General features: G+C 40.5%; 1 protein-coding gene across 9 annotated transcripts in view; it reads right to left on the minus strand.

Moving 5' to 3' along the window:
- Nucleotides 1-25,970, minus strand: part of NPAS3 (neuronal PAS domain protein 3) — a 630,215-nt gene extending 604,245 nt beyond the window's left edge. For 4 of the 9 annotated variants that reach the window (XM_060273012.1, XM_060273007.1, XM_060272999.1 and 1 more), the window contains exon 1: nucleotides 21,491-21,749. In XM_060273012.1, coding sequence (XP_060128995.1) covers nucleotides 21,491-21,540 — 50 coding nt within the window. In that variant the 5' untranslated portion in view covers nucleotides 21,541-21,749. Of the gene's footprint in view, nucleotides 1-21,490; nucleotides 22,496-25,653 lie in introns of those variants that run through there. The other 5 variants (XM_060272993.1, XM_060272985.1, XM_035109621.2 and 2 more) reach the window with 4 other exon arrangements.
- Between the last annotated feature and the right edge of the window lie 762 nt (nucleotides 25,971-26,732).

Raw genomic sequence — 26,732 nt, forward strand, 5'->3', positions numbered from 1 at the left:
TGAGGTTCAAGAAAAACGGTAACTGTGGCCTTCGTTTTATATTACCGTACAAGCTTCCACTTTCACACAAAGGCATGCCTTGTAGCACTTAGGTAAGAGCCCATTTTGAAGGATGGTCACATTTTTGTTAAGAAAGTGCAAAATAGATACATTCACCTTTTAAATGTGAACTGAATCAAATCTCTCCCTGTTCCAACACATATCACAGACTGCTACATTCAGTATCTACAAAGTGAATGGGAGTTCTTCCAAAGCAGTCACACTTCTAACTTTCAGCATAATGCCACCCACATTTGACTGTAACTGTGCTAGACTGCGCAAGACATTTGTGCCATACTACACTGTAGGTTGCACATAACTCTGCTCATGCTGATGTGGCCACACCTGCAATTTTCCTTAAAGACGTTTCCTCTGCAACCATTCTTATGTAATGGTTCAAAAACTATTTGGCTGTAATCATGCATTATTAGTACTGTATAGCCTTTCTTAAATAAACCTTAAGCCCTTGTGGGACTGACAAAAACTAATTTTTTGGAAAACAACAAATACAAACTGCATTAAAAAAGGTTTGTTTGTAATTCCAGGATAGATTACATGTTTAAAATGTGCTTGACTCACCTATCGTTAGAAATACATTTTTGATTTATCTCTTTTTTAAAATGTTTACTAGCAACATTTATTTTTTTAAAGGCCAGGAAATTGGCATTTATTGATTCTGAAGAGCTATGTACCTGAAAACTAGATAATCAGTTCTATTTTATTGAACTTTTCATCCTGAAAAATTCTACTGTAAATGTAAAGAGAACATTACAATTTTTAAAAAATTATTGCCCGAAGCTCTTATCACATTTTATGCACCTATCTTCTCTCCACAAAGAATATCATGTAGTTACGAGCTTAGAATTCTTCAAATGAGTTCAAGCTCTTCAAATGTATTTGTTGTTTTTATTCATTCTTATGTTAATTGGAATCTATTACATGGGTGTTTAATATTTAACCATGTATCTTGCCTTCTTTCATCACAAGATTCAAGACATTACTGAAGTTCCACATCAAGGAAACTTCTCTAGCAAAAATGGCACATAAATGCCAAATGTAAAGTTAAACCATGTTTGATGCTAGAAAATTACCGTGGCAAAATACAAATCTACAGCAAAATGAATACATTTTAAAACAGACCTACTAGCCAGCAAAATATGGCAACAATTTGAGTGCAAGCTCCTCAAAGCATGAAATTATTTATGCCTCTCTAGAGGGTGTATTCTCACTGGATACTACTACAACTTGAACAGTATATTTGAGCCAGTACAGTCCCAGTCTTGAAGAAATCAAAATCCCAGCTAATGAGTTTGGGTGAAGCTTTAATAATTAGGTAAAATGCAGTATTTAAGAACCAGATTAGCACTTAAATTATAGTAATCTTATAGCCGTGGCATTTTATCACACATTCTAAGTATCCCTATCATATATTTTTTTCTGTTCCATATGGTTTGGTCTCAGGTTTTCTATGGTGAGCAAACTCTGTGCGCTAGGTCTATGGAAGGGGGAAAGAAGTAAAGCAAGCTCTTCAAGCATAAATGTCAAGCTGAGATTTCCATCTTCCTCTCTGTGCAGTTCTTACTCACCCATCCCCACCTTGGGTCACTCCTCCTCCACATCACCTCCTCACCACCTACCTTCTCTGTCCACTTCCACTATTTGTGAACATGTCTATATCCTGCAAGAAAATCTACAAATATATTGTCCAGAGTCTCATTAAAAACTATCTCATCTACAAAAGTGCCAACATAAAATCTGCATTGCTCATAAACGACTAGAATGTGTCTGTGTGCTTTAATGACTTCCTCACTCAGAATTTCTAATAAGTGTCAGTGAAATCATTACTGAGCAGTATCTCTGGATCATGCTCCACTTGACTCCATGTTAGCTGGCCTGCGGGTGGAGTATGTATTAGTAATATTCTACACAGCAAAAGTTTCCAATCTGAAGGTTAGGCTCTGGTTCAGAAACATCTACAATGATCACTAACTTCTAGCACTCGTGAAAATTACTGCAGGGACTTTACAACGGTACACAAAGGCATTGTATTATTCATCCCCAAACCAGGCATATTATAGGAGGTGCCAGACTCCCCTGCCCCCACTACAAGGGATGAATTAACAAAAAATGTCAAAGTACTCATTATATTTTCATGTGGTAAGGATTACATCAACTGCTGTATACTGAACTAATTTAGTTAACATGAATTTGCTCATAACTTTGGTACCATAAAACACAGGTTCTGTGTAAAAAGTGTGCAGCTGAAACCAAGCCAGGTACTCTGATCTCATTCCATATATGACACACAGCTCTCTATCACTCTTACTTGTTTATAATGTTATTTTACCTTTCTTTGTATACAGAGATAGTTGTGTGTGTGTGTGTGTGTGTGTCATATACAGAATGAGACAGGAGTATGAGTCTTACTTTCAGTCTCAACTGCCCTATCTGACATCATATAGGGTGTCAGGTGTAAGTGGATGTGGCTTGGCTGAAATGGACTTCCTAGTCAACTGGAGATTGTGGTAGGCTGAGGGTGTCCCCCCCCCCCAGTGCTCTATAAGGAAATCTGAATATTTCCGTCAGTTTGCCTATGAGTAAAGGTGTCCCATGTGCCAAAATGGGCCCAGGGTGGAAAATGAAATGAATTTTTGCATACCTGGACCTCTACCCAATGACAGGGGGACCAGTCAGCATCTTTCTGTTTAGAGCACTGTTTCCAGCAGTTCCAGCAATCCAAAGTAAATATATGTGTATGTATTATCCACATATTAAAGATGTGGGTGGCACTGTGGTTTAGCCTTGGGCTTGCCGATCAATAGGGTGGCGGTTTGAATCCCTCCGACGGGGTGAGCTCCCATTGCTTGGTCCCAGCTCCTGCCAACCTAGCAATTCGAAAGCACGTCAAAGTGCAAGTAGATAAATAGGTACCACTACAGCGGGAAGGTAAATGGCGTTTCCGTGCGCTGCTCTGGTGTCAGTGTTCAGTTGCGCCAGAAGCGGCTTTGTCATGCTGGCCACATGACTCGGAAAAACCGTCTACAAAGCGAACAAACTCCAGCACCCTCAGCCTGTAAAGCGAGTTGAGCGCAGCAACCCCAAGAGTCGTTCGTGACTGGACTTAACTGTCAGGGGTCCCTTTACCTTATTAATCACAGGAACAGGAGGTTTTAGGAAGTTTAATGTATATGTAAACATGTAATCAAGTGCAAATGCTGCCTACAACCATTTATTTCAGTGTAACACACATTTGAAATATATAGCCTATTTAAAACAATGTTGTATGCTTCCACGCTTCCTGGTGCATTTGGATGCAGATCAAGTTTACACCCATGGTTCTTCATCCAACAGAAGTGTTGGATACACATGAAGATTGCTTTAACACAAGTATCCCTGGGTGAAGAAGCATCTGAGAAGGGAGAAAGCATGTGGCCCTTGTGAGTGTGGATGATGCAAGTATTACACAAAGAGGCAGATGGTGCTCTGCTGTCTTTAAAAACTACGGTAGTTCAGTGGAGAGGTATTGCTGTTTTTTACCTATCTGATGTTTATTGCTCTTTCCTTCTTGACAGGTTTGCCTCGCTCGATTTGGAAACATATCTGTGGTCATTCTACCCTATTCTGGGCACATTGGAGGGCAAGCTGCTCCAGTGTGGGACCGTAGCTACAAATGAGTAGATGGGCATCTCTTCACTGGGTGGGCAGAAGTGGCATGACATGAGTTCTTGTCTACCCTTTGCTAGCTGCTTTCCACACCAGTGCCCAACATCTTGCTTTTACACCTTAAGGAGAATGATTTGGTTCAGCAGATTGAATTGTCCTTGAGCCACACTATTCAGCAGGATTTGGAATGGGTGAGAGCTTGGGTTCCTCAGCTCTTGGCTGTGAGTCCAGGAAGACCTGCAGCCTGCCCTGCCGGCTTTTTTCCACCTGGCCTGTGAAGATGGTGCCCTGACTGACTCCAGCTACTTAAAAAAAAATCACTGTAAATTATCTATGGTCATACTACCCACAGCCTCCAAAATATAAATCAACAAGAGAAGATTGACATCTATAGCTGAAAATCAAAGTCAAAAACTATCTGTTGGGATAATGTGTCCTCATATAATGCCCTTTTCCTGTGTTATTTGTGTTTCTAACTATAGCTCTTGCAAATATAATCCCATTATACTTTTCTAAATCAGCGTTTTGAGAAATGGTTTTGAACCATTAATATATTTTCCTGGTTAAAATTCTTTGAGATGTTCTTAACAAGAGTCTTAGATAATGAATTTGGGCAAACTCTGGAACAGTCTTTACAGTATTATCATTCTCATTAATTTTCAGAACTACCCACTGTGTTGAGATGATTGTCATGGGCCTAAGACTTCAATTTGGCTAAATATTTTTGCATATATTTCAACATATAAGTAACTAACAGATGTTTAAATATCAAGTAGGCACCCTGGAAATGGTTAAATATTTACTACAATGCTATAATTTATTTTGCTGAACTCATCTTCACCTCACTTTTTCTGCCTTTAAAACATTCCTTTACTGTGCTCATCAACAGTAGACAAAAAGCTTTCATACGACGACAACATACTGGATTTAGTAAATACAGCTGTGTTAAAATCTTTTTTATATATAAAAAAAGATTCTAGAAATATGGAACATACCACAAATTAAAAATTAAAAACGAATGGAAAAGCTTAACACACAGCAGTTATATAAACTTCAGACTACGTAAAATATTTCTAATTATTTGCATAAGATCTTTCAAACTCATGATTTCTTAAGGCTAGATGTTTGTTTTCTCTTAGACATATGACCATTACTAAAATTATTAGAAGCTATGGTACTCAAAATAATATTACTTTTGAAAGTTAACACTGACAATATGCACAATCCCACTTTAGTTCTACTTTTTTAAAAATGCCTTTTTGTTATCTTTGAAGACTGCTTGTTTCCAATTGTTTCCTCCTTTAGCATCCTCATATCAGAGCAATAAGTATTTCATTACTGGTTTATCTGTCCAGAGGCTTGAGAAGCAGTAACAATTAACCCTCCCTTCACAGTGATTGATACAGGCTTTGCTTTCAATTTGTTCCACTACACAGATCATGAAATTCAGAATGCGATCATCCTTATTGACCTGTACCTTCAAACACATTGCTACAATGAGATGAAAGTAATTATTTAAAAAAGGAACACAGAACTATTCAATGCTAAAACAAGGCCTTCAAAAATCTTCTCTGATGACATTCTAAGAAACTGGCAATACCAGAAATGAAATCAAAAGATGGGTCTCTTTTTCAGTCTAGGACTACTCACATTGGATCAAAGAATATCTTATTATTACCATCACTCAGCAATCTAACTCCTCCACCTACAAGGTACCAAGTGGCTGCAGAAAGATGGGAAGGCCTATACAGAACAGTTACTTAATCTTTCCTATTCCAACATAACGTATTGATCCAAACACATGGTCCTCATCCATTTAAATTAAGCTTATGTGCAACTGACTTTCTCCGGATGGGGGCCATTCAGCCCAACCTATATGTTAAAACACACGATACCCTTTCCCTTTCCATTCACTAGAAAGCTCTTCAGCAGGAAGTGAAAGGGTGACATGGAGCGTATGCTGTCATTACTCTTATATTCCACCTTCCCTCAAGACAGTGTACATAGTTATCCCCATCACTTTTATCTTCACGACAGCCATTTGAGGTGGTTGAGGCTAAGAGGTAGTGATTGACCCAAGGTCACCCAGTGAGCTTCAAAGCTGACTACCTGGCTACCAGAACATTGCTCTTCCCCAGTTGGGAATGGGGGGCGGGTGGGGGGGGGGACAAGTGCAGCAACAAGCCGTCAGTGACTACATGCTCTGCAAAATCACCCACCCCAAACCCACCTGCTTAAGGAGAGGAATCCCAACTTAAGGAGAGGAATCCTCCTGCTGATGCTGTCTTGCTTGTTCATAGACCCCTTTCTAATTGGGGCCAATTATACCTTGTCTCTCCATTAAGTGTTTGAGGTGACTTGCAAGAAAAGTTAAGATTAATGTGCAATTTTATACTGAAGGGTATTAAGAATATATCCATACCTCACTAGTAAGCACAGAGCTTGTCTGCAGAAGGTCCCATGTTAGAAGGATCCAGTTAGAAGGATCATAGTAGGCAATCTCTCTGCCTGAGAAACTGAAGAGCCCCTGCACATCCAAGCAGATTGAGGTACATAGGCAAATAGGCCAGAATTGAGTATAAGGCAGCTTCCCAAGCAGGGCCGGCTCTAGGAGTAGGCTGGGTGGCGCGGGGCACCAGGGCGCGGGGCCAGCAGCGGAAGCCACGCCGGAGCGATCTCCTCACCACGGTGCCCGACATGCTTGAGGCGGCCCTGTTCCCAAGACTGCAGTCATAAGCAGAATTACTCAGTAAATATACTGAGTTCAGTGAGATTTACTTCTGCGTAAACAAGTTTAGGATTGCACCACATGAACTGAAATGCAACAGTTTTACATACTCAAATTCTAATCCAAGGAATGTTGCTCATGCAAAAATAAAAATAACTAGGAAATAGAGTTTTTAAAATTTTGTAAAATGTCACGTTTTGTAAAATAGCTAGGACGCTTTGTTTAATATAAGGATTAATGTGAAAGAAGCTAGAGCTGAAAATGGTGTAGAATGATGCTCTTTGAAGGCCCTGAATCACAAAAAAGTGATGAAGATGAACCAACACTGCATGGATTAGCAATGAATTATTTTGAACTAGAATCAAACTAGAAAGCACAAAGGGGAGGTAAAAACTAGCCAATACTCAGAAGATGATCTACAGATAAAGGGGGGGGGAGAGTTAAAATGTGAAAAATGTAACATTAGCTAGTAGTGGAGCACTGGTACACTTTAAGCAACATTCTATGTATGTTTTTGGTATATTGTACACTACGAGGCATTCACACAGTATAATCCGCAAGTACCTGGGTGGCGTAGGGTTAAATCAGGCAGCTTCTATGTAAACCAGCATACAACAACACAACATTAGATGTCAAAGGAAGTCTTTGTAGGCTTAAAATAATAACAAAGGGAGTTCTTTTAATATGCTTAACTTTGTAAGAAACTACATTGTCAATAGTTTTTATAATTCCATTAACTCCCATTGCAGGGGGGGGGGGAAGAGCTACTACCAAATTAGTATAGAAATTATTATTATTTTCATTAATTCAGGGGATGGGGAGTTAAAACTAATTGTAAGGGGATGGGAAAAAGGAAAGTAAGAAAGAGCTATTCAGAGAAATTCCTGAGATTCTTATGAACAGACTGTTTAAATGAAGAGCACTTTAATCAGTAGAGGAATCCTCACGTTCCTAATGTCTTGCTGTGCATTCTGCAGGTTAGAGTAGCAGCTGGTAGAGGTCATATATCTTTTGTGAGCATCCCAAAAAGGCTCACTGCCAGACTGCTAAATTATGAATAAGCAATGAACAAAAGAATGCAGATACGGTAGTGACAAGGTAATCCAAGCAAATTTATCTATGACAAATTTCACAGGATTAACAAATTACATTTACACAGAACAATAAAAATCTGCAAAAAAAGGAAAAAGAAAAGAAATGAGCCTACTTCAGGAAAGAAAGAAAAGAATCAAAAAGTGATTTCACAGCAGGTATTTAAATTATAACATTATCTAAAAAATAAAGACATGTGCAGCACATCCCTATGTATATTTACTTGGAAATAAGTCCAACTGTGTTTAATGGAACCTAGTATGGGAAAGCTATTTTTTCGCTTAAACAGATTGTAACAAATAAGGTGCACGGAATGTTTCATCAGATAAAGTTTATCAATCTATTATTTGTTTCATACTGTATAGCACTTAAATTATTAGTGTTTCTCATAACTAAAATTAAGTTAGAAGTGCCAGCAGCATAGTATGGCAAAAAAGAGAAAAACCAGAACTGTTACTTTATCGTCTTTTATTTATTTCTTCTGTCAGTACAATCAACATTAAACAGGAAAACCTTAGCTATTAAAAAATAAATTCTAGCTGCCTTCCCCAGAAGTAAAAAATAATACTTTTTCAAGGCTACCAAATACAGAATACAAATTAGAGAAGCATCTTAGTCGTTTCAATTTCTTTTCATAGATTGCCAACACTGGATTTGTTAAAAGTTACTGCAAACGCTACTTGCAATGAATTGTTAACTGTTGCTTTGATCCTGAAAAGTTTGCCTTGCTGGAAATGGATGCAATAATGCAAGGATCAGTAATTGCTAAATATCAGGTGTTCTGGAAAAGATGTTCACCCCAATTCAGTTGTAGTTTGCATGGTTGCTTATGACTGATTACACCAGATGTAGAGCACATTCAGATGTGTATTCAGCTGAAAGTACTGAAGTGGAGACAGACATCATCAGCATTTGGGTTTGGATCTAGATAAATATCTAATTTATTACCATGGTTCTTGATCTAAGAAACAATACGGTACAGTACAGATCTTCTAATCTTGAGCATGGGGAGGAATATATAATATAATACACACACAACATTGAAAAATAAAAGTATCTATATATAGTCCAGAATTCTGTTGCAATCAATGATCATGTATATGCTTCCAGGATATTAAGGCAACAGCCACTCCGGTTGTACAGTATGATCATAGCAGCTGGAATACAAAGCTGGTATACTCAGATTATGGTTGCAACTAGCTACAATTAAGCACCAAGAAGTCTTCATGTTACCATACTTGGATTCCACCGTAACTGGCATCTTATCTTTAAAACTTGCATACCATTATTCCATCATACAAATGCAGAATTCAAGCCGGAATATGACAACCTGGATTCTAAATAGATTAACCACTTCCTGCACCAGAGTTTGGGCACTGAAACCCGCTGCAATTAGTGGACTTACACAAAGTTAGATCTGTGTTTGATTTTGGAAGTAATTTTCATTTGTATCAATAGGACATACTTCTGTGATGTATATATTAAAAACAACTGTACAAAAGTAGTCTAATTCAGAAAAGGTGCTACATAAGGAGAGCCCAGCATAAAAGCAGTCTATAAAACTGATTTTGAGGTATGGTGAGCATACAGATCAAATATGGCTCCAAAGCTCGGGGCTGGCAAGGTGGAGCAACTCCAATTTCCCACCACACAGAAAATTGGGAAGATCTGCTTTTAAACTCTGAGTATTCGACCAGAACAATTTTTAAGCGCCTGGGAAAAGCAAAGCTTAAATCAGACAGTTTATGTTAGTACTTAATTTTTTTATCTCTAATGTGTCATTTATTTCTAGCAGGATTTCAGCATAAGCTGGTTTTCTCTGCATTGTGCATATCACACAAACTCACTGGCTCTTGTTCATATACAGTGGGTTCACTGAAACCAACAGTTCTTACTATAGTAATGACAAGCCCCACTGATTTCAAAAGTCTGGATCCAACATAGTTTCTGCAATCCAGGATAGCACTTCCTTACAGTAAATAACTGGTGCGCGGACTGCCATATGTACATCTGAACCCCCATGGAATTCAGATTACAGCAATCCACTTTAAATTACAGAATTTATCAACTATCCAAAATAAAAATACAATAGTGGTATAAACTAAAACTACTTGCTTTTATTTCAAATATTTTCTCTTTACAAGAGTATACATGTTCTTGTCTATTCACTTTTTTAAATAATATTTTTAAAATATATATTAATGTAAAGATCTGCCGTCTAATGCGCCATCGAATCTAATGCGCACCTTAATTTTAGCAACATAACATGGCCAAAAAAGGTGAGCATTAGATTCAAGTAAATACAGTAATAAAAATAACCCTCTTCAGCACAAGTAAATGTTGCTTACATAGCAAACATGTTTCTTACAAAGGAACCATGAAACATTATGGTTACTGTATTAAAGTGAACATCTAGTCAACTACAATACTTTTAATATAAACTTTGAATCTTCAAATAATAGCCTTTGAATGCAATTGTTTCATTTATGCTGCCAAAATGTAGGGTAGGAAGCAAAGCGATTGGGTGTCATACCAGAAACATATGCTTTGTTAAATGTTAAAGACAGTGAAAAATATATATGAATGTATTATTTTGGCAGGTTTATGATCCTCTGTTTCCTACAAACAAAGCATTAATTCATTAATACCAGTTTTCAGAATCTCTTTGTGAACCTATAGTTTATACAGAACTGAAGCATAGCAGCCAATTCTGTATCCAGTGATACTTTTCACAAATAGGATCAGCCACTTTGTGCCATTATGAAGGTTAAGGGATAAACAACACACTCTACAAAAGTCCTTTTTTTTATCCCACAGCCAATATTGTAAACATTCAGTCATTCAGCCCTTTCCACTGACCTCCACCTTGACCTATAAAGACTATTACCTACAAGTGGTTGAGTATTTTGTGTTTCTCTACAATGCTGCAAGCCTATTCTCTCCTTGGAGAAAAAAGACTTTTATTCCAAAACTTAGCAAATTATACAGTTATGTTGAAATGGCATTCAAACTTAAAAGGGTAATTCTACAACAAACTGTATCATTTAAGCTAGTGCACCAGAAACGTGAACTTTAATCCAAGTGAGATTCAAAAGCTTAAGCGGCATGAATAGACGAGGGTGTGAAATGAAGCAATGAAAACCTCTGGTTTATATACCCTGTTTCTCATATTTTAAGGCATCCCCATAAAATAAGCCATAGCAGGATTTTTAAGCATTCAAGGAATATAAGCCATACCCCGAAAATAAGACATAGTGATAGGAGCAGCAGCAATGCTGGCCGCGGCAGGAGGAGGAGGAAAAAAATAAGACATCCCTTGAAAATAAGCCATAGTGTGTTTTTTTGAGGAAAAAATAAATATAAGACGTGTCTTATAATATGAGAAACACGGTAAAGTACAATGTCAATGTTGCATTCTTGTTCTCAAGCATATATTAACCATTACCAGCAATTTGAATGACAAATCTATACTTTTCAATTTACAAATACACAATTCCACAAAAGCCACAATTTTATCAAGTTGGGGGAGCCTCCAATCTTCTGTTTAAGTCTTCCCTTCCTTGTTCAGAAACTGAACAGTGTTTATTAAGTTGTTGCAGCAGAATACAGGCTTCCCTGCACAAGCTAGTGTATCTGATGTGATTATTAGCTCTCCTGCTCTCAAGTAGAGGACCTAATATATCTCCAGATCACTTGCCCAGCAATGCAGAGTTAGCCAGCAATTGGAACATGACCAGAGAAGAGACTATCTCTCCTCTAGATGCAAAAACCTAGCAGGCCTCTATATAAAGCATTAGAAAACTGATTGGTCTCTATAATCCTGCCAAGTGCTAGAGAGATTTCTTTTTAAACTAAAATAAACTTTAGGGCAGATTATTCACAATACATGAAATATATACTCCAAATAGTGGACAACAGTTCATTTTGTTCAGGATTTTGAAACTATAAAGGCAACCTAACCTTCTACTGATATGATTGTGATTTTTACAAGCCCTACAAATAAGTTCACATAATCACTGACCTCCAAAAATATTAGTCACTTGCTATATATTAAAAGCACTTGGGGGGGGGTAGGGAAACTCATTGGTTAAAAATACAGGTTACTAAAACCAAGCTGTTCCACAATTTACATTTCTTTAAATTAAAAATATAAGCCCAAAAGAAACAAGATTTTAAAAATATTGATGTAACATCAAAGGATCACAAAGCTCTCTCTCTATATACATACATACATACATACATACATACATACATACATACATACATACACATACCTACATATATAATCAAGCCCAGCAATGGATATGATTGTTTCACTTATCATTCCCCTTCACTGTTTCTATTTGATTAAAGATGAATAATATTTTCCCCAAATTTACTCCTATTTACAGCAAAACTATTTGGGACTTTTCAGGTAAGTATCTACACCTCTCCTCTCATCCTTTAATTTGACAAGGTTTAATTGTGAGGTCTCAGTGTATGAAAAGGGGATTCAAGCAAGAGATGGTTTCTGAGGAATAGCAATTTGAATTTTCCCATGCCACAAAATAGTCTGACACAGCCCTCTAACGCCATATAGAAACAATTAATTCATAAGGGAGCTGCTGCAAATGTGATCAGCTATTTTATTTATTAAAATATATATGAATTGCTTTTTTGCCCACAAGGCCCTCTTAAGTGAAATACAAAATAAAATAAAAGGCAGCAATTTAAATATAACAAACCATTATTAAAACAAAAGCAGAAAGCAGAATTTAAAACCCATCAAAAGCCATTTAAAATAAAACAATTTTTAGCTGGGGCCAGCATGACCTTCCTAGGGTGAAAGTTCCACAACTCTGGTGCTACCACAAAAAGGCCCTACCTACCGGGTAGTCTCTGGTGGGAATTTAGCAAGGTTTCTGATAAAGATCAAAAGCATTGATAAGACTCACATGGGAGGAGGGACTTCAGACATCCAATACTGTTTAGAGCTTTGTTTGAATGGGCACAATTCAGATAACATAAGGGTGGCACCATGGTAAACCTCTCATTGGTGCTATGCACCTTCTTTTCATAGAAACCAATAAATGGCAAAAAGCAGAAGCAGAAGGTAAGTATTTTATTTATGTGGAATAAGTGTGGACCCAGTCTGTGTGCTGTATATTTTTTGTTGAAACCTCAATTTTTAATACCTTGATTACGGTGAAGTTCACCTTCTGCATAAACGTATGCATGCCTGCAGCCCATATATATATATTTCCCTACCCCTAGCTGCATATGACCTGGGTATTATGATAGTTATACACAATGTATACAACTACATTTTTTTCTGGGGCCAGCATGACCTTCCTAGGGTGAAAGTTCCACAACTCTGGTGCTACCACAAAAAAGGCCCTACCTACCGGGTAGTCTCTGGTGGGAATTTAGCAAGGGTTTCTGATAAAGATCATAAGCATTGATAAGACTCACATGGGAGGAGGGACTTCAGACATCCAATACTGTTTAGAGCTTTGTTTGAATGGGCACAATTCAGATAACATAAGGGTGGCACCATGGTAAACCTCTCATTGGTGCTATGCACCTTCTTTTCATAGAAACCAATAAATGGCAAAAAGCAGAAGCAGAAGGTAAGTATTTTATTTATGTGGAATAAGTGTGGACCCAGTCTGTGTGCTGTATATTTTTTGTTGAAACCTCAATTTTTAATACCTTGATTACGGTGAAGTTCACCTTCTGCATAAACGTATGCATGCCTGCAGCCCATATATATATATTTCCCTACCCCTAGCTGCATATGACCTGGGTATTATGATAGTCATACACAATGTATACAACTACATTATGGGTTGGGAGGATAAAATGGGATTGTGGTGATGCTTCCTTGAGCACCCTAGGAAAAAAGGCAGGATTTACATGTGATTAACTTTTATTTTGATTTATTTAGTCTCAGATTTGTATACAATATTACTGAAGAAACGTATATTATATCTAGAAGGTGGGAAATGTAAATAGTATGTCACATGGTAACAAAATGCAAAAAATATAGCCCGTAACAAATATCTTAAAAGTTTAACTGTATATAAAATAAACACAGGGACTTCACAGCAGCTGTAATTGATAACACAACACAAACATCCTAGCTAAGTGAATGAACACCAGCAGTTGGATAAAAGCCCAGTATCTCAATTCAATCCGGAGGTGATATAACTGAACTTCTTGCTAAGTTGTAATTCAGCAATTTCACACAGTAATACCTCTTCAAGGTTTTGTTCTTCAAGAACAACCACTTTAAGATCAGCAATTACAGGTCCTGGGAAATGTTCCCCTGCTGGGGGTTTCAGTTGAATCCGAACAGTACCAGGTCTAATTGCTTTCTGTGGAAGAGGCATAGCAGTGAACAGAGAAAATAGGACAAGTTGATGCCCCAGTCCTATGTCATGTCACTAACTGGAGACAATTAGTACTCATCTTCCTACCAAGGAATATTAACTTTCCAGTAAGCATCCATTAAATTTGATCAAAATATCCCTCATCTTGGCTAGTATCCTAACTTCTCTCCCTCACAACCAGGTACTTTCTCATTTAACCAAATCCATTAATTTTCTGTATATTTATTTCATTTTTATTTATAATGATTTGTAATGACTTTCAGCCCTAAAATGTGCCCCCAAAACTGTTTACATAAGAAAACAAAACCAAGCAACTCACCATTATCCGACAACAAAACCTTCTAATCAAAACAGAGTTAAAACCTTCCATCATATATTTAAAAACCACATAAAACCGGTAGTCTTCACGTTATTAGTGGCTGCCAGATTAGTTATTGCCCATTATTGCAAGTCTCCTGACACTTTACCATTTGAGGCATGGCTCTCCAATATCTGGAGCATCACTTTGTTGGAACGCTTGACCAGACACAGTGGTCTGGGGAGAGGCTAAATCTCACAATTTTGATGCAGATTGGTTTCCCTTCCTTGAATATATTAACAGGGAGGGATCTTCCCATATCCTTTTGGCTTTTCATTCTTCATTAACGTTGGGGTATTTAAATGTCATCTGATATTCAGTGAAGTATTACTGCAATTTGGTATACAGTACTGGTTGGCTGTTGCTATTTCAGTCTGCAACCCTGTATTACTTTGTTACTGGCTACTTGCTTTTTTCGGTGTCTGCATGTTTTTGTATGTCACAAAAAACCAATAAAAAAAGTTGGAATGCATATATTTAAAACCTGTAAAATCCACATGGAATAAGAACACTTTTGCTGCCTACCTAGGTATAATCAGGGACGGAACCAGTCTCCCCTTTGGGAGGGAAAGAATTCCACAATCAGGGAGCTGCCATCCACACCCACCTTGCATATCTATGGTTGCTGAGACTTATAAAGTGCAGTTTACATTCAAACACACATTTTGGTGCCAAGCCCAGTGAGGCTGAAAGGGGAGCTGCTGGGTGCCCCACCCATGGTTGCAAGGGGAAAGAAAATGGCCCTTTGGACCAAGCGACGACTGTGCTATTTAGCAAATGCCACTTCCCTAGAGCCCCCAGGTAAGCGGAGATTATTTTCTGCCCTGTGCAGACAGAATTCAGTTGATCCAGACCACAAGTAGGCCTTTTCTGTCTGATACTGTAATGTGCCCTAAACAGGAATATGAGAGTTCTGTTTTTAATGACTGTTACTTTGTGAATAATTTCCTCCTGTATTTGTTTTAATCACTGGTGTAAATGCATTGTTTATCTTTTGTTGTACATTGCCCGGACTCTGTTCAAAGGAGGATGTCATAAACAAAATAAATGATGGTAATGATAATATTATGATAACAATAAAACAAACTTAAAACATTCTTTCTATTAAAAAAAGATGGAGAATCCTGGAGTAGATCTGAAGAACTCTGGATGCCTCTTATCATCGGTTAGATTAAGTAAAATAAGGAATTTATTCACTCAGTATTATAGAAGTTTTGCTCTATGCAAAAGTGGAACAAATGAACTTTCATAAGAAAATTAAATCTCTTCCTTTAAATGAACCAGCACTCTGTATATATATTTTTTAAGTTCCCTTACAAATTTGAGTTTAAATGTGCACACAGTGACTGCAGCAAACAAGAATTTTGAAATCATCTTTATGAAAGAAGTAAGATATAGGAAGCTAAAGAACAAAAATGTGATATATGTAAACAGTTTGCTCCTACCAAACGTGTGCACTCAATTAATTCTGGCTTTTCTTTAACAACAACAGAGCTTAAATGTATAGTCCCATCAAGAAGGCCTATATTTTTCATGTTTAAAAGAAGACACTATTCCCAGTATAGTGTATATTTCAGTGTAATATCATTCAGTGTAATACACAACCATATCATAAATTATTAATGAATACTTTCACTCAAAGTCCTGTTAAAATAAAGGGCACAGGAGAACTATTCATTCAAAAGCACTTTATATATTGTGAAACTACTGATCATACTGGTCACAAAACAATGTTGCAGTCACATCTGTTACAGCAGCTTTCATATCTGTACTGTGTTATCATCCTGCAAATTTATATGGTATTACAACAAATTATGATTAACCTGTCAAGGTCTCTAGGCATCAATAGTTCAAGCATCTCATTCTAACTATAAGCAATCTATAGCAAAGCAAAAAGTGTTACAAAATATCCTATTCCATACAGGTTGAACAACATAGAAACATTTCATTTTAATTGTCAGCTTTAAGCCCTTATCAACTATAAAGTATCCAGTTGTTTTCTGCAAATACTTAAGAAAAGTACTGATGAGCTCTACTGAATTTGTTGCTATTTAGTTTCAAGGGAATGGGTTATAAGACAGCAACTTGTGGTATAATATTCAGATGGATTGACAATAGGCAAAAGTCTCATGTGTTATCACACATATAAAATATTCCACTAGAGCACCTCATGCTTATCCCCTCCTCCACACTTGAAATCAGATGGATATAATCAAAACTGCTCCTAACCAACACTAACATCAAAAAACTTTCCATTATGCAATGGACAATTTTCTTATATCAATGTTGGCTAAAATGAAGTCTAAACGTTAACTAATAGGTGAAAAGTAATTTCTAATTATTGTGCATCTAGCAGCTCAAAGTCTACTAATAAAATGACTCCATCACATACAGAATTTTACCAAAATTACTGTGAAGGATACGAAATTTCAGGGCAAATTAAAATATTTCAGAATATTGACTTTCCTACATGCAAACCACCAGTTTTTAAAACTACATAAGGCATAATAGTTTTACAATTGTACTGTTCTAATAAAACATTGAGAATATCATTATTTGCTTAGCAAAATGTATATATAGCTCAATTGTAGCAAAACCTCTAAGCATTTTATAAAACAATAGGTTACACTTAAAGCAGATGGATGGAAGCAGTGACAAAACGATATTCCAGCAATGCCTATATTTGAAGTGCCTCTGCTTTATAATTTAATAATGAAGCAGAACACCAAATTCTTAAAAGGTAAAAGTATTATTATAGCAACCTAGCAAGAAACTTCAAAGGAAGTTTAACTTGCTTACCATCTCACACCATGATGCCACGAAATAGCTTACGATCTAGCATGGAACTTGACCATAGGGAATTTTATTCCCAGGTGGGATGCTAACTACATAATATATTCTAATATGTCCTGAAATTTCTGTATCAAGATTTAAAAACTACCACCACATGCTATATAGCTGTAACTTTTTTTTGTTATAGAACCTTGGGATATGAAAAATACAGACAAAAAACTGTATGATTAAATCTCATTAGCTGCTAAAATCCCATACTATATGTTGATCAATGCTCATAGAAATAGTATGTGAACCCAACGTATGAATGCAGTAAACAAAATATATAAGCAGCATGTTTCAAAATGTGCAATTGCTAATCCATAAATCAGGAATCAGAGATATTGTGGCAATGTGGGAGGTTCTATTTAATAAAGGTCATTATAACTCCTAGGTCTAGAGCTATAAGATCTAATATCCTCTCTGGTACCTCTATGATATGCCCATGCATTACTGTTCTTGTTGACAGTCTGTTGCCTTGGAAATATTTCATTATTTCAGTTTTTCCATTTGTAGACCCTTGGCCTTGTGATATGAAGGCCACCCTATTTCATATTTTCGATTATCATTTAAGCAATCTTCTGGAGCTATTTATATAAAAGCAAGTGTTAGACAATGCATATCATCATTTATCACTGCTGCGTTTAAGCATATAGTCTAGCAAGAAATATAAAAAAATGAAGGGAGCTTTTTTTTAGTCTTTACTTTACAGCAAAACACAGTGATATGCTTTACAAATCACTGTTGGCATATCACATGCATTACAATTGTGTGCCTTTAACATCCTTGGATATTTCCACAGAGCTGGATAATCCTAGGTTCTTTTGAACCATTTTCTGCCTATAACACTGTAGATGTAAATGCAACAAGTTCAATTACTTTTTCTCAAATAATGACCAAAAAATGTTGAAAATTATCTATAGTTACCAAATAACAAAGAATTCTATTCTTTGGTTTTTTTAAAAAAAATCTCTAGCTCACCAATTATAATATCCTGATATTTGTGAATACTGGACTTTTGCATAATGAATTCATTTTTAATATCTTAGCAACAGAGTCCTAACCACACTTATGAGTAAACCCTACTGAGTGTCAAGGGAATTACTTCCAAGCAAGTGTGCATTAAACTGAGGCTTACCCTACAGTTCTGTACACGGAGACCTCCTTATTTCAGTGGCGTGAGCAGCCTAATTCTATTCGTGTAAGCAGCACTATCTCCAATGGAGCTCCCAGTTAAGTGTGGATTGATAAAACTGCAGCATTGATACATACATATAACAATGTGCAGGATGAGGCTGTACAGTTTCAGAGAAACTGGACTTAAGCTTCTGCATGCAAAACCCAAGTAAAGTATGGACTGTGTACTAAGAAAATGCTATGCATTTGCTTAATTAAAAACTGAATTTTTAACTTATCTTACATTAAGAGTCAATAGTCTGACATATTATATCTTAAGCAGAGCCTCTCCCCATACTGCAAAGAAGCAACTCAGGTTCCCTAAAATCCTAAATAGCTGGAACGCTGTACACAGTGACAACAAGTTAAGCCTCAAGGCATAAAACAATGTTGTGGACACTAGGCCAAGCTTTGGGTTATTGGCGTTTCATGAATGCAGGCTACTTCCCCTGCTGAAATTATTACTCCTCCCACTCCCTACAGGATATAACTACTCTGATCCAACCTTTAAGATGACAGCATCAGAGCTGAACAAGAATATGCTATTAAAGGGCATTAAATTAAATACAGTATATCCTCCTACAACTTCAATCAGAATTTCAGACCAAGTATTATTTAGTACAGCTCTCAAGTGGAGCAGAATAACAAATCGCACACTTTGATTTACCTTCTCCGAATGCCAAATGGAGACAGGTGATAAAGAAAGCACTCATGCACAGGCTATGAAGTTTCCCCTAGAAATTAATTCTATCTTCAAGATTCCTATCTTGAAAAAAATCCCAAAATGGCACACAAATATGCCTCTGCTGGAGAGATTACTGAAGCTGTCCCGGCAAATACACTTCTCACTAATATAGTACCAGGCTCATAAAGGGGGGGGGGAGAGAGAACAGGACTCTCTGGTGAGGGGGGTGCTTGAAAGGATGACAGCATATATTGGTATTTATGTGTTGGCATTTTCGCCTCTCAAATGTACAACTCTATGTGCAGGAAACCAGCATGCTGCTAAAGACATTATTAGTAATACACAGATGCTTTTACAGTCACTGGAGGGAAAACACAGAATTTTCATAGCTAAAGAGAAGTAAAGGGATGTTAAACCTCTAATTTCCATAAATTTCAACAAGATGATGTATTTCCATCATGAGCATATCCAAATATAGCTTGAGGTACAAGATGCAACAGCTTATACAATAAACAAAGCACTAAGTACAGAATGAACAAAAGCAGAATGTTTGTATTTAAACCTATTTAGAAAATAATTTGAAATCAGCTCAATTCCAAGCACTAGCTCAGCTGATACGGAAAGCACCCTCAAATACCCATTTTAATCCAAGGAGCAGACATATTTACATTTATACTCTCCTGATCAGTACACATTTTCAAAGCCAAATGGTACATTGTATCAACATAAAGCAACAACTTACAATTCTTCAAGTTCGCCTGATCAATCATTATGCACCCCATAATATCTATAGACATTTTAAAAAGCAACTCAGTGGGCGGTTTTCATTTTATATCTCAAATGGGAACCTTCCTCACCAAGCAGAACTGGAAAATCAAAGGGAGCAAAAGAGGAAACCAATATGTACTATGGTCTCCATTTGGTTATATAGGATTGAAATGATTTTTCAAAGCATTTTTCAGTAACATCAGGTGAACTTGTAAACTTTGTAATATGTTGCTTAGTGGAGGAGGTACCATGGAAGCTCTCCTTCCTTGCAGTGGTGGGTGCTATCATTCCACAACTATTCTGTTTTGAGTAACCAAGCCTCTCAGTACCCATGGCAACCTCTATGCCATTCCCAATTGTCCTCTCTGGATTCCCTGCATCAGCATCCCTCCACTTTCCCTTGTGCAGGAATTGTTCTGCATAAAGAGAAGTGCTGAGTCTCAGCCCTGCCTGGAACTCACACCTTTGCTCCAGAAGCCCTGTCCCTGTTTCTAGGAAGGCTGGTTCTTATTACCCAAAACGTGATCTGCACATGCTCAGAAACAACAGACTCAAGGCTAAAACTTTTTGAGCTCGGACAAAACCTTTCAGCCTGCTCTTGCAGAAAGGTCATGATGGCTTGCCCTGAAAGCTCACCTGTTTTCAAAGGTCTTTCATACCTCAATTAGCCCCTTCATTCACTGTTTCCAGTGGCTCAACCACACGTACCCAATACTTTCCAAACGGGGCTGCCCCATGTGCCCATTAATTTTCAATAGGCCGGGAATTCCCTCGTCCATCGAGAGGGAGCCCTTCTCTAAAGACACACTTTACTTGGACTCGGATGACAGATGCACAGACATGTCATCAACAAGACGCAGAGCCGACCAGCAACGGCAGTAAAAGTATATGGGAAGAAGCGGGAAAGGGGAAGAGCGCGCGCGACGCAAACAGGAGTGTGGAGACTTGGAAAGGCGAGCCCACTTCTCGCCTCGGCCGCCACAGCAAACTCTCCCGGCGGCTGCCAGAGCATCTCCCCTGACCGCGCATTAGAGCAAACAAGTTCGACAGGCTAAACCTCAACCTCGGGCTGGTTCCCCGCCCCCGTCCCCCCAAAAAACCGCGAGAGAAGAGAGAAGGGCTAAGCGGAATTGTCGCCAGGCGCCTCTGACTAAAGTTGCCCCGGCAGTTGCGAAGAAGAGCCCGGCCAGCTCCTCTCCGGCAGCCGTTTCGGCCTAGCCGCACCAGCCCAGCCGGCCCTTCGACAAGGCAATGCTGGGCCTGGAAGCAAGCTCCCCGCCTCTCCCCCTTCCGCCCCGCCGCCGCCGCCGCCTCCTCCTCGCCAAGACCATCCAGCCGAAAAGTTGCCTCCCGGGAATTCCGCCTCACTCCCCCTTCCTTCCTTCTCTCCCTCCCGCCAAACACCGACTCCTGCAATGAGCGGGGAGGCGCAGGGTCGCTGCTGCTGCGAGACTAGCCAAGTGTGCTGCTGTGTCTGTGTGAGCAGCAGCAGCAGCAGCAGCAGCAGCAGACAAATATGCATGCACCAAGAGGAACTCCCGAGCCCGAGCAGCGCGAGCGGGTCTTTGCAGGCTGAGGAGAGTCGCCGCCACCGCCGCCGCCTGCCTCTCCTCTCCTCTCCTCCTCCTCCTCCTCCACCGCCAACCCCCTCCCTCCGCTTCTCCTTTTCCCGGGCATGGAAGCCGACCAAACCAGACCCGAGGCTGCAAGCGGCGGCGGCGGCGCCCCAGACGCAGGCAGGCGCTGCCGCCTCAGGTTCAATACAGAGAAAGTGTTACCGTTCTCGCCTGGAAGGATCCTGCTGAAAGCTTGGCTTGGTGGGCGCCATCTTCCTGGGCTTTTTTCCCCCTTTCCTTTCCCCCTCTCTCCCCTTTCCTCTCTCTCTCTCTCTCTCCCTTACTTTTCCCCCTCCTGGTGTGTGGTGTTGTGTCTAGCAGGAGCGGCGGCGGCGGCGGCAATGGCCCTGCTCAGGCAGGCAGGCTGAGGAAAAGTACGGAGGCCAATGCATTGCGGGCTCCCGCTCCCCGGCGCAGCGGTCCTGGCGCAGGTTGTTGCTTCGCTGCTCGGCTCGCTGGCTAGCGCTGCTGGGGCCCGGGCCGCCGCCGTCCAGAAGCCGACGAGCCTTCGAGAGAGCCCAGGCTCCGCCGCCTCCGAAGGCATGTCAGGCGCAGCGACAAGCGGCCAGCCGCGGCGGGCGGAGAAAGGCGCGCAGCCCCGGCGGGCAACCCGGCCGCTGGCATCGCCCGGCAGGTGTGGGAGAAAGAGAGAGAGAGAGATTGAGCCCGCGGGACAGGCTTAAGCGCGGGGCCAGACCATGGCCCTGGGAGGGGGGCGGGAAAGTGAGAAGTCAGGGCTCCCTGCGCTTGGCCGCTGTGAAAGTATTTCTGGGCATTTTCCAGCTGCTGCTTCGCCGGCTCCGACCGCTCTGACTCCTTGCGTGCAAAGGGACGCGAGAGCCTCCGCTGCCGGCGCAACAACGCCACTCAGTTGCAGTTTCGCAGACTTTCCTTCTCTGGAGCAGCGCAGGCGGCAGCAGCAGGAGAGGGAGACAGAGAGGGAGGCTGGAGAGCCGCAGACAGGCACTCGCTTGGCGACTGGGGCTGGATTCTGGCGACAGGCTGCGCGCATTCGCGGAATGGCAGAGCACACGGGGTCAAAAGAAGGGATAGGAAGAGTGTACTTTGTTATAGTATAGTGCACACTATATTATCTGTGTGTGTACAGTACTTACATGCATATGTATGTATATGCACATGCAGAGGGGGGTGTTATTAGTGTGCACAGATCTGGGTGCCTATGCGTCTACTAGCATACGTGCGTGTCTTTATGTACACAGCATGTGTGTGTGCGCGCGCGCGCGCGCGTGTGTGTGTGCGGAGGATGGAATGACATCTTTCAGCTACGCAGGCTGGCTGCACATGCGTCTGACTCTTGTCCTCCGTCCAACTACCGTAATACTATGGAGCGGACGCGAGACTGCGTGGAAATGGGTGCAAAAGCAACCCATCGCGACGTACAGTTTACCGTATTTCTCGTGGCGCAGCGATCGCCCGCGCTCTTAGGGGAAGTTCACACTTGGTGCTTAATACGGACTGCTACTGTGCCAGTTTATAAACTTGAAAAGGAAATGTGTGAAATAAAGGGTGGGAGTGAGCATAGCTGAGGAAATGGTATAGTTATTTTTTATTTTTTAAAAGTTAAGAGCCCGAGAGACTCGGAGGGGGGCACTTTTCGAATGTATTTTCCGATGTCAGCTGAAAAGCAGTTCCATGTCAGTAATGTGTTAAGCCCCTTGCTTTTGTTCCTGGAGGAACAAAAAGTAAGTTCTCCAGCAAAAGCAGGGCAATCGGAGCATTTAAAATCTAAGGTGTTCCAACTGGATTCTGAAGGCAATTAAAAGGAATGCAACCAATCCACACATGTGTAGGTAAGAGGATGGCTGCATAAGGAGTTTGCAAAGTGCCGGAAAGTTTGGCTGCAGGGCACAGTCAGTGACCCCAAAAATATGATCTCTGCCAGAGGAGGCAGCAAGTTTGACCTGCCTGACGTCCCTCAGGGCTCCCAGAAGGAGATACAACCGGCCTGAGTAGCTTGCATCCTGGAACTCTACAAACTGCTTCTGTCTCTCTCCCCGAAACACTATTCATTCACCTTCTTCTGATTCAAACCCACCAGAAGGAGTCCTTCTTTTGCATTATGGCACACAAAAATCATTAGAGATAAACAATTGTAAGGAAGTACATCTGCTTAGAAAGGGACCTGCTAATTATTTTGTCACAGAATATAAATGCTGTTCCTATAAACTCAGGATTGTGATCTTACAGGATTCCATGGAGGCATTCTGAACACCCTTTAACTTCCTCTATCCTACTAAAAAGCAATAAAGTTAACAGGTGTCATTTGGGTTTTGTAATGAGTGTGGAAGAAGTAGCAATACCCTCCTGCCTTATTGGAACAATTTCACAGAATCACATGGAATAGTATTTTAATAGCTCAAATGAAAAAATACAACTTGTTTTTCATCTGCATGTGCAGAGTTAATATTCTGAACTTTTTAAGGGTTTTATTTTACTGTGCATTTTGAAAGGGAAGAATCTTGGAATATAAATTTGAATTTTAAAAGAATGAACCTATACTAACTAAACTAAGCTTTTAGAAGTAGGTCCCACAGAGTATAATAGGACTAATTCCCATGAAAGTGTGCATAGGACTGCAGCCTTACAGTGCAGTCCTCATCATGTCTACTCAGAAGTAAATCCTTACAAATTCAATGAGGCTTACTCCCAGGTAAATAGGCATTAGTTGGGATAAATAGCTACAGGTTAGAGGTTACTATATCCCTTTAACTCCTTACAGCCTAGGCAATTTTACGTTTTAAAACTATAAATATATTCTTTCCAATGCAACATAATTTCTCAGAAAGTAACTTGCACTTGTGTAAAAATTAATCTGCTATTTCTGACCCTTGACATCCCCCTTCAGAGGCAAAACTATTTTGACTCTTACACTGCACTTCCTATTTAAAGAGAGGTTTCCTATGTAATTTTAAGAATTCTCCAAGTGACAAAAAATATTGTAATTCGGAAACCAAGGAAGGCTAGAGTGACACCAACTTTTATCTATCTTATTTTATATAAAGAATTCCTGTGTTTGCTTTAAGCAAAACACCGATTTTGAATTTCAAACATTCACAGGCTCTGAGCATGCTTTAGCATCTCTTGAGATGACTTCAAGAATCTCAAGTGTTTATCCTAAATGTGCAGAAGCATCAGCAGCATGCCAGTTTACTAAAAGCAAACTGTTTCCCAAACTTGGCCCTAACAGCCGTCTGTCTCAATACTGATGGACGGAGTGGGGTCATAGTCTAAACCTTAATGGTTGAAATATAAACATTGGTGGTTCTAAAGAGTTCCCAAACCAGTGAACTTCAAAATTTAAGTTTAAAGTATGAGTTGTTTATGTTTGCACACATCCTTTATCTTCTCATCTAATATTTCATTTATCATTACACTAACAGTCGGAGCAACTTGGAAGGCACCAAAAAGAATAAAGAATGTTGCAGGGTGCAGTCTAAAATTAGTCTCTTGCTCCCTTTTTATCATTGCATCTTTGCTGTGATCTTCTAGTGACAAAGAAAAGCAAACAAAAGCATTATTGTTTATTATCTTATGAAAAAAAGGACTGGAATGCCATTTAATTATAGGTCCTGTTAACATTACCACCTGTCTGTGAATGGTTGAGGGAGAGTGAAAAGGTGAGCAAGGTCTTTAAACTTCACTATGACTTATTGCCTAAGCCAACTTGGTTATGTTTCCTTCCTAAAGGAGCTGTCTGTGAACCTCGGAAATTTGCATTAGAATGCATTTCAGTTGAATACTCCACAGTGCTGAGCCCGCTTAGGGTTTCCTGATAGATTTTCCCCTAGTAACAGGTGACATGCTAATACTGTTGTAATAAAACTGTGGAATTGCAAAGGGTGAAACGCCAAGTGAAAACTCTACCATGTTCAATTGAAAACAAATTATCAATCACCGTAGGGTGATCAATTATACCTCTTGGCTGCCATGCTGTGGGGTTTGCACAAGGCATTGACATTGAGAAATCCCTAGCCTACTTGAGGAAGGAGGCTAAGCAGAGACAGGATCCCAAACTTTGCAGCAAGAGTGGGAGGAAGATCCTCAGCCCTTGAGCTGCCATGAATCTCACTTTCCCCCTTTTTTGTTATTGTTGCTTTCGAAGCTCCATGAACATTTCTGGGCACCGCTTTTAAAAGATCCTTTTTTTGTTTTAAGTGTCTGCCCCCCCCCCCCAAAAAAAACCCCAAGCAAGACGTGATTTCTTAAAAATTAAAAACAAACGAGCACAGGAGGACACACGAGACATGCACAAAACAAGTGAGGAAGCCTAATCCACACGCACACTTTGGGGGTTGTGTACTTACCGTTGTTGGTAGGAAGTGATGCCCTGGACGTTTTGCGGGTTCCCGTTGGCTGCGGAACTGGCTCTCCCCATGCCCGGACCGGCCGGCACTCCTCCCGCCGCCCCGCCGGCCGCAGCTGCAGTCACCTGCACGCTGAAATCCGGGAAGATCCGGATCATCCCCGCGGCTCAGCACCCAGCGAGTGTCGGCGAAGAGGTACAGCAGCTCCTCTCCCTCCGGCGGCTGCAGCAGCAGAGCCAGGCACACTGCAATCCCATTAGTGAGCGGCGGCCACTGGGAGGGAGGCACGGCGCTTTGATCTGAGCGGCTGGGCTGAGATTGAGTTGAGGCGGGGGGGGGGGCTGGGAGTGAAAAGCGGGGTGGGGGGAGAGAAGGAGAGGGAAGGTATTTTCACCAATTTGCAAACATGCAACGTGTCAGGATTCGGCGGGAAGGGAAGGCTGCAAAAATTTAAGGGGGGGGGGTCAAGAAGGGAAATATCTACAGTCCAGGAACGAGGAATACGAGCGGAGAAGGGACAGCGTGGAGAGAGGAGGGAGCGCGCTATTACTTTCGCGTGGCCGTGAAAATGATGGCCAGCAAATATTGCCTCCCGCCCCCCTCCTTCTCTCTTCCGCCCCCAAAACGCAAAAGTCTTTGAGGGTTTCCTCTGTTGCTCAAGAACAACGCTGACCGCAGAGCGATGGGCCAGAACCAACAGGGTTGGGGCGGGGGAGAGAAAGAAGTGGCGACGAGGAGAATAGCCCCCTCTCCAAAAAAAAGACGAGTGGAGGAGGAAGCAGCCTGCCGTTAGCTCAAGTTCTTGGGAACTAGCGTTGCCTTCCCCCTCCCTCTCTCTTCCTCCACCCCCCACTCCCCGCGGCCGCCTTCTGTCTTTGCTCTCTATGAAGGGCTGATTTGCACCCAAGAGAAAACGCGCGGCTTTTGTGCAACGGCAGAGTTGCTTCTCTATTATAGGGAAGTGACTCTCCTGCCCTCCTAGTGTGCGCCACTGTTATTGCTACTCAAACTTGGGAAGGTGGGGTGTGGGTGCGCGCCCGCGCGCGCGCCTGCGTCTTGCCTATCAGCCTGCTGCACGC

The sequence above is a fragment of the Zootoca vivipara genome, chromosome 1 (genome assembly GCF_963506605.1).
Source record: "Zootoca vivipara chromosome 1, rZooViv1.1, whole genome shotgun sequence".
Taxonomy (NCBI): Eukaryota; Metazoa; Chordata; class Lepidosauria; order Squamata; family Lacertidae; genus Zootoca; species Zootoca vivipara.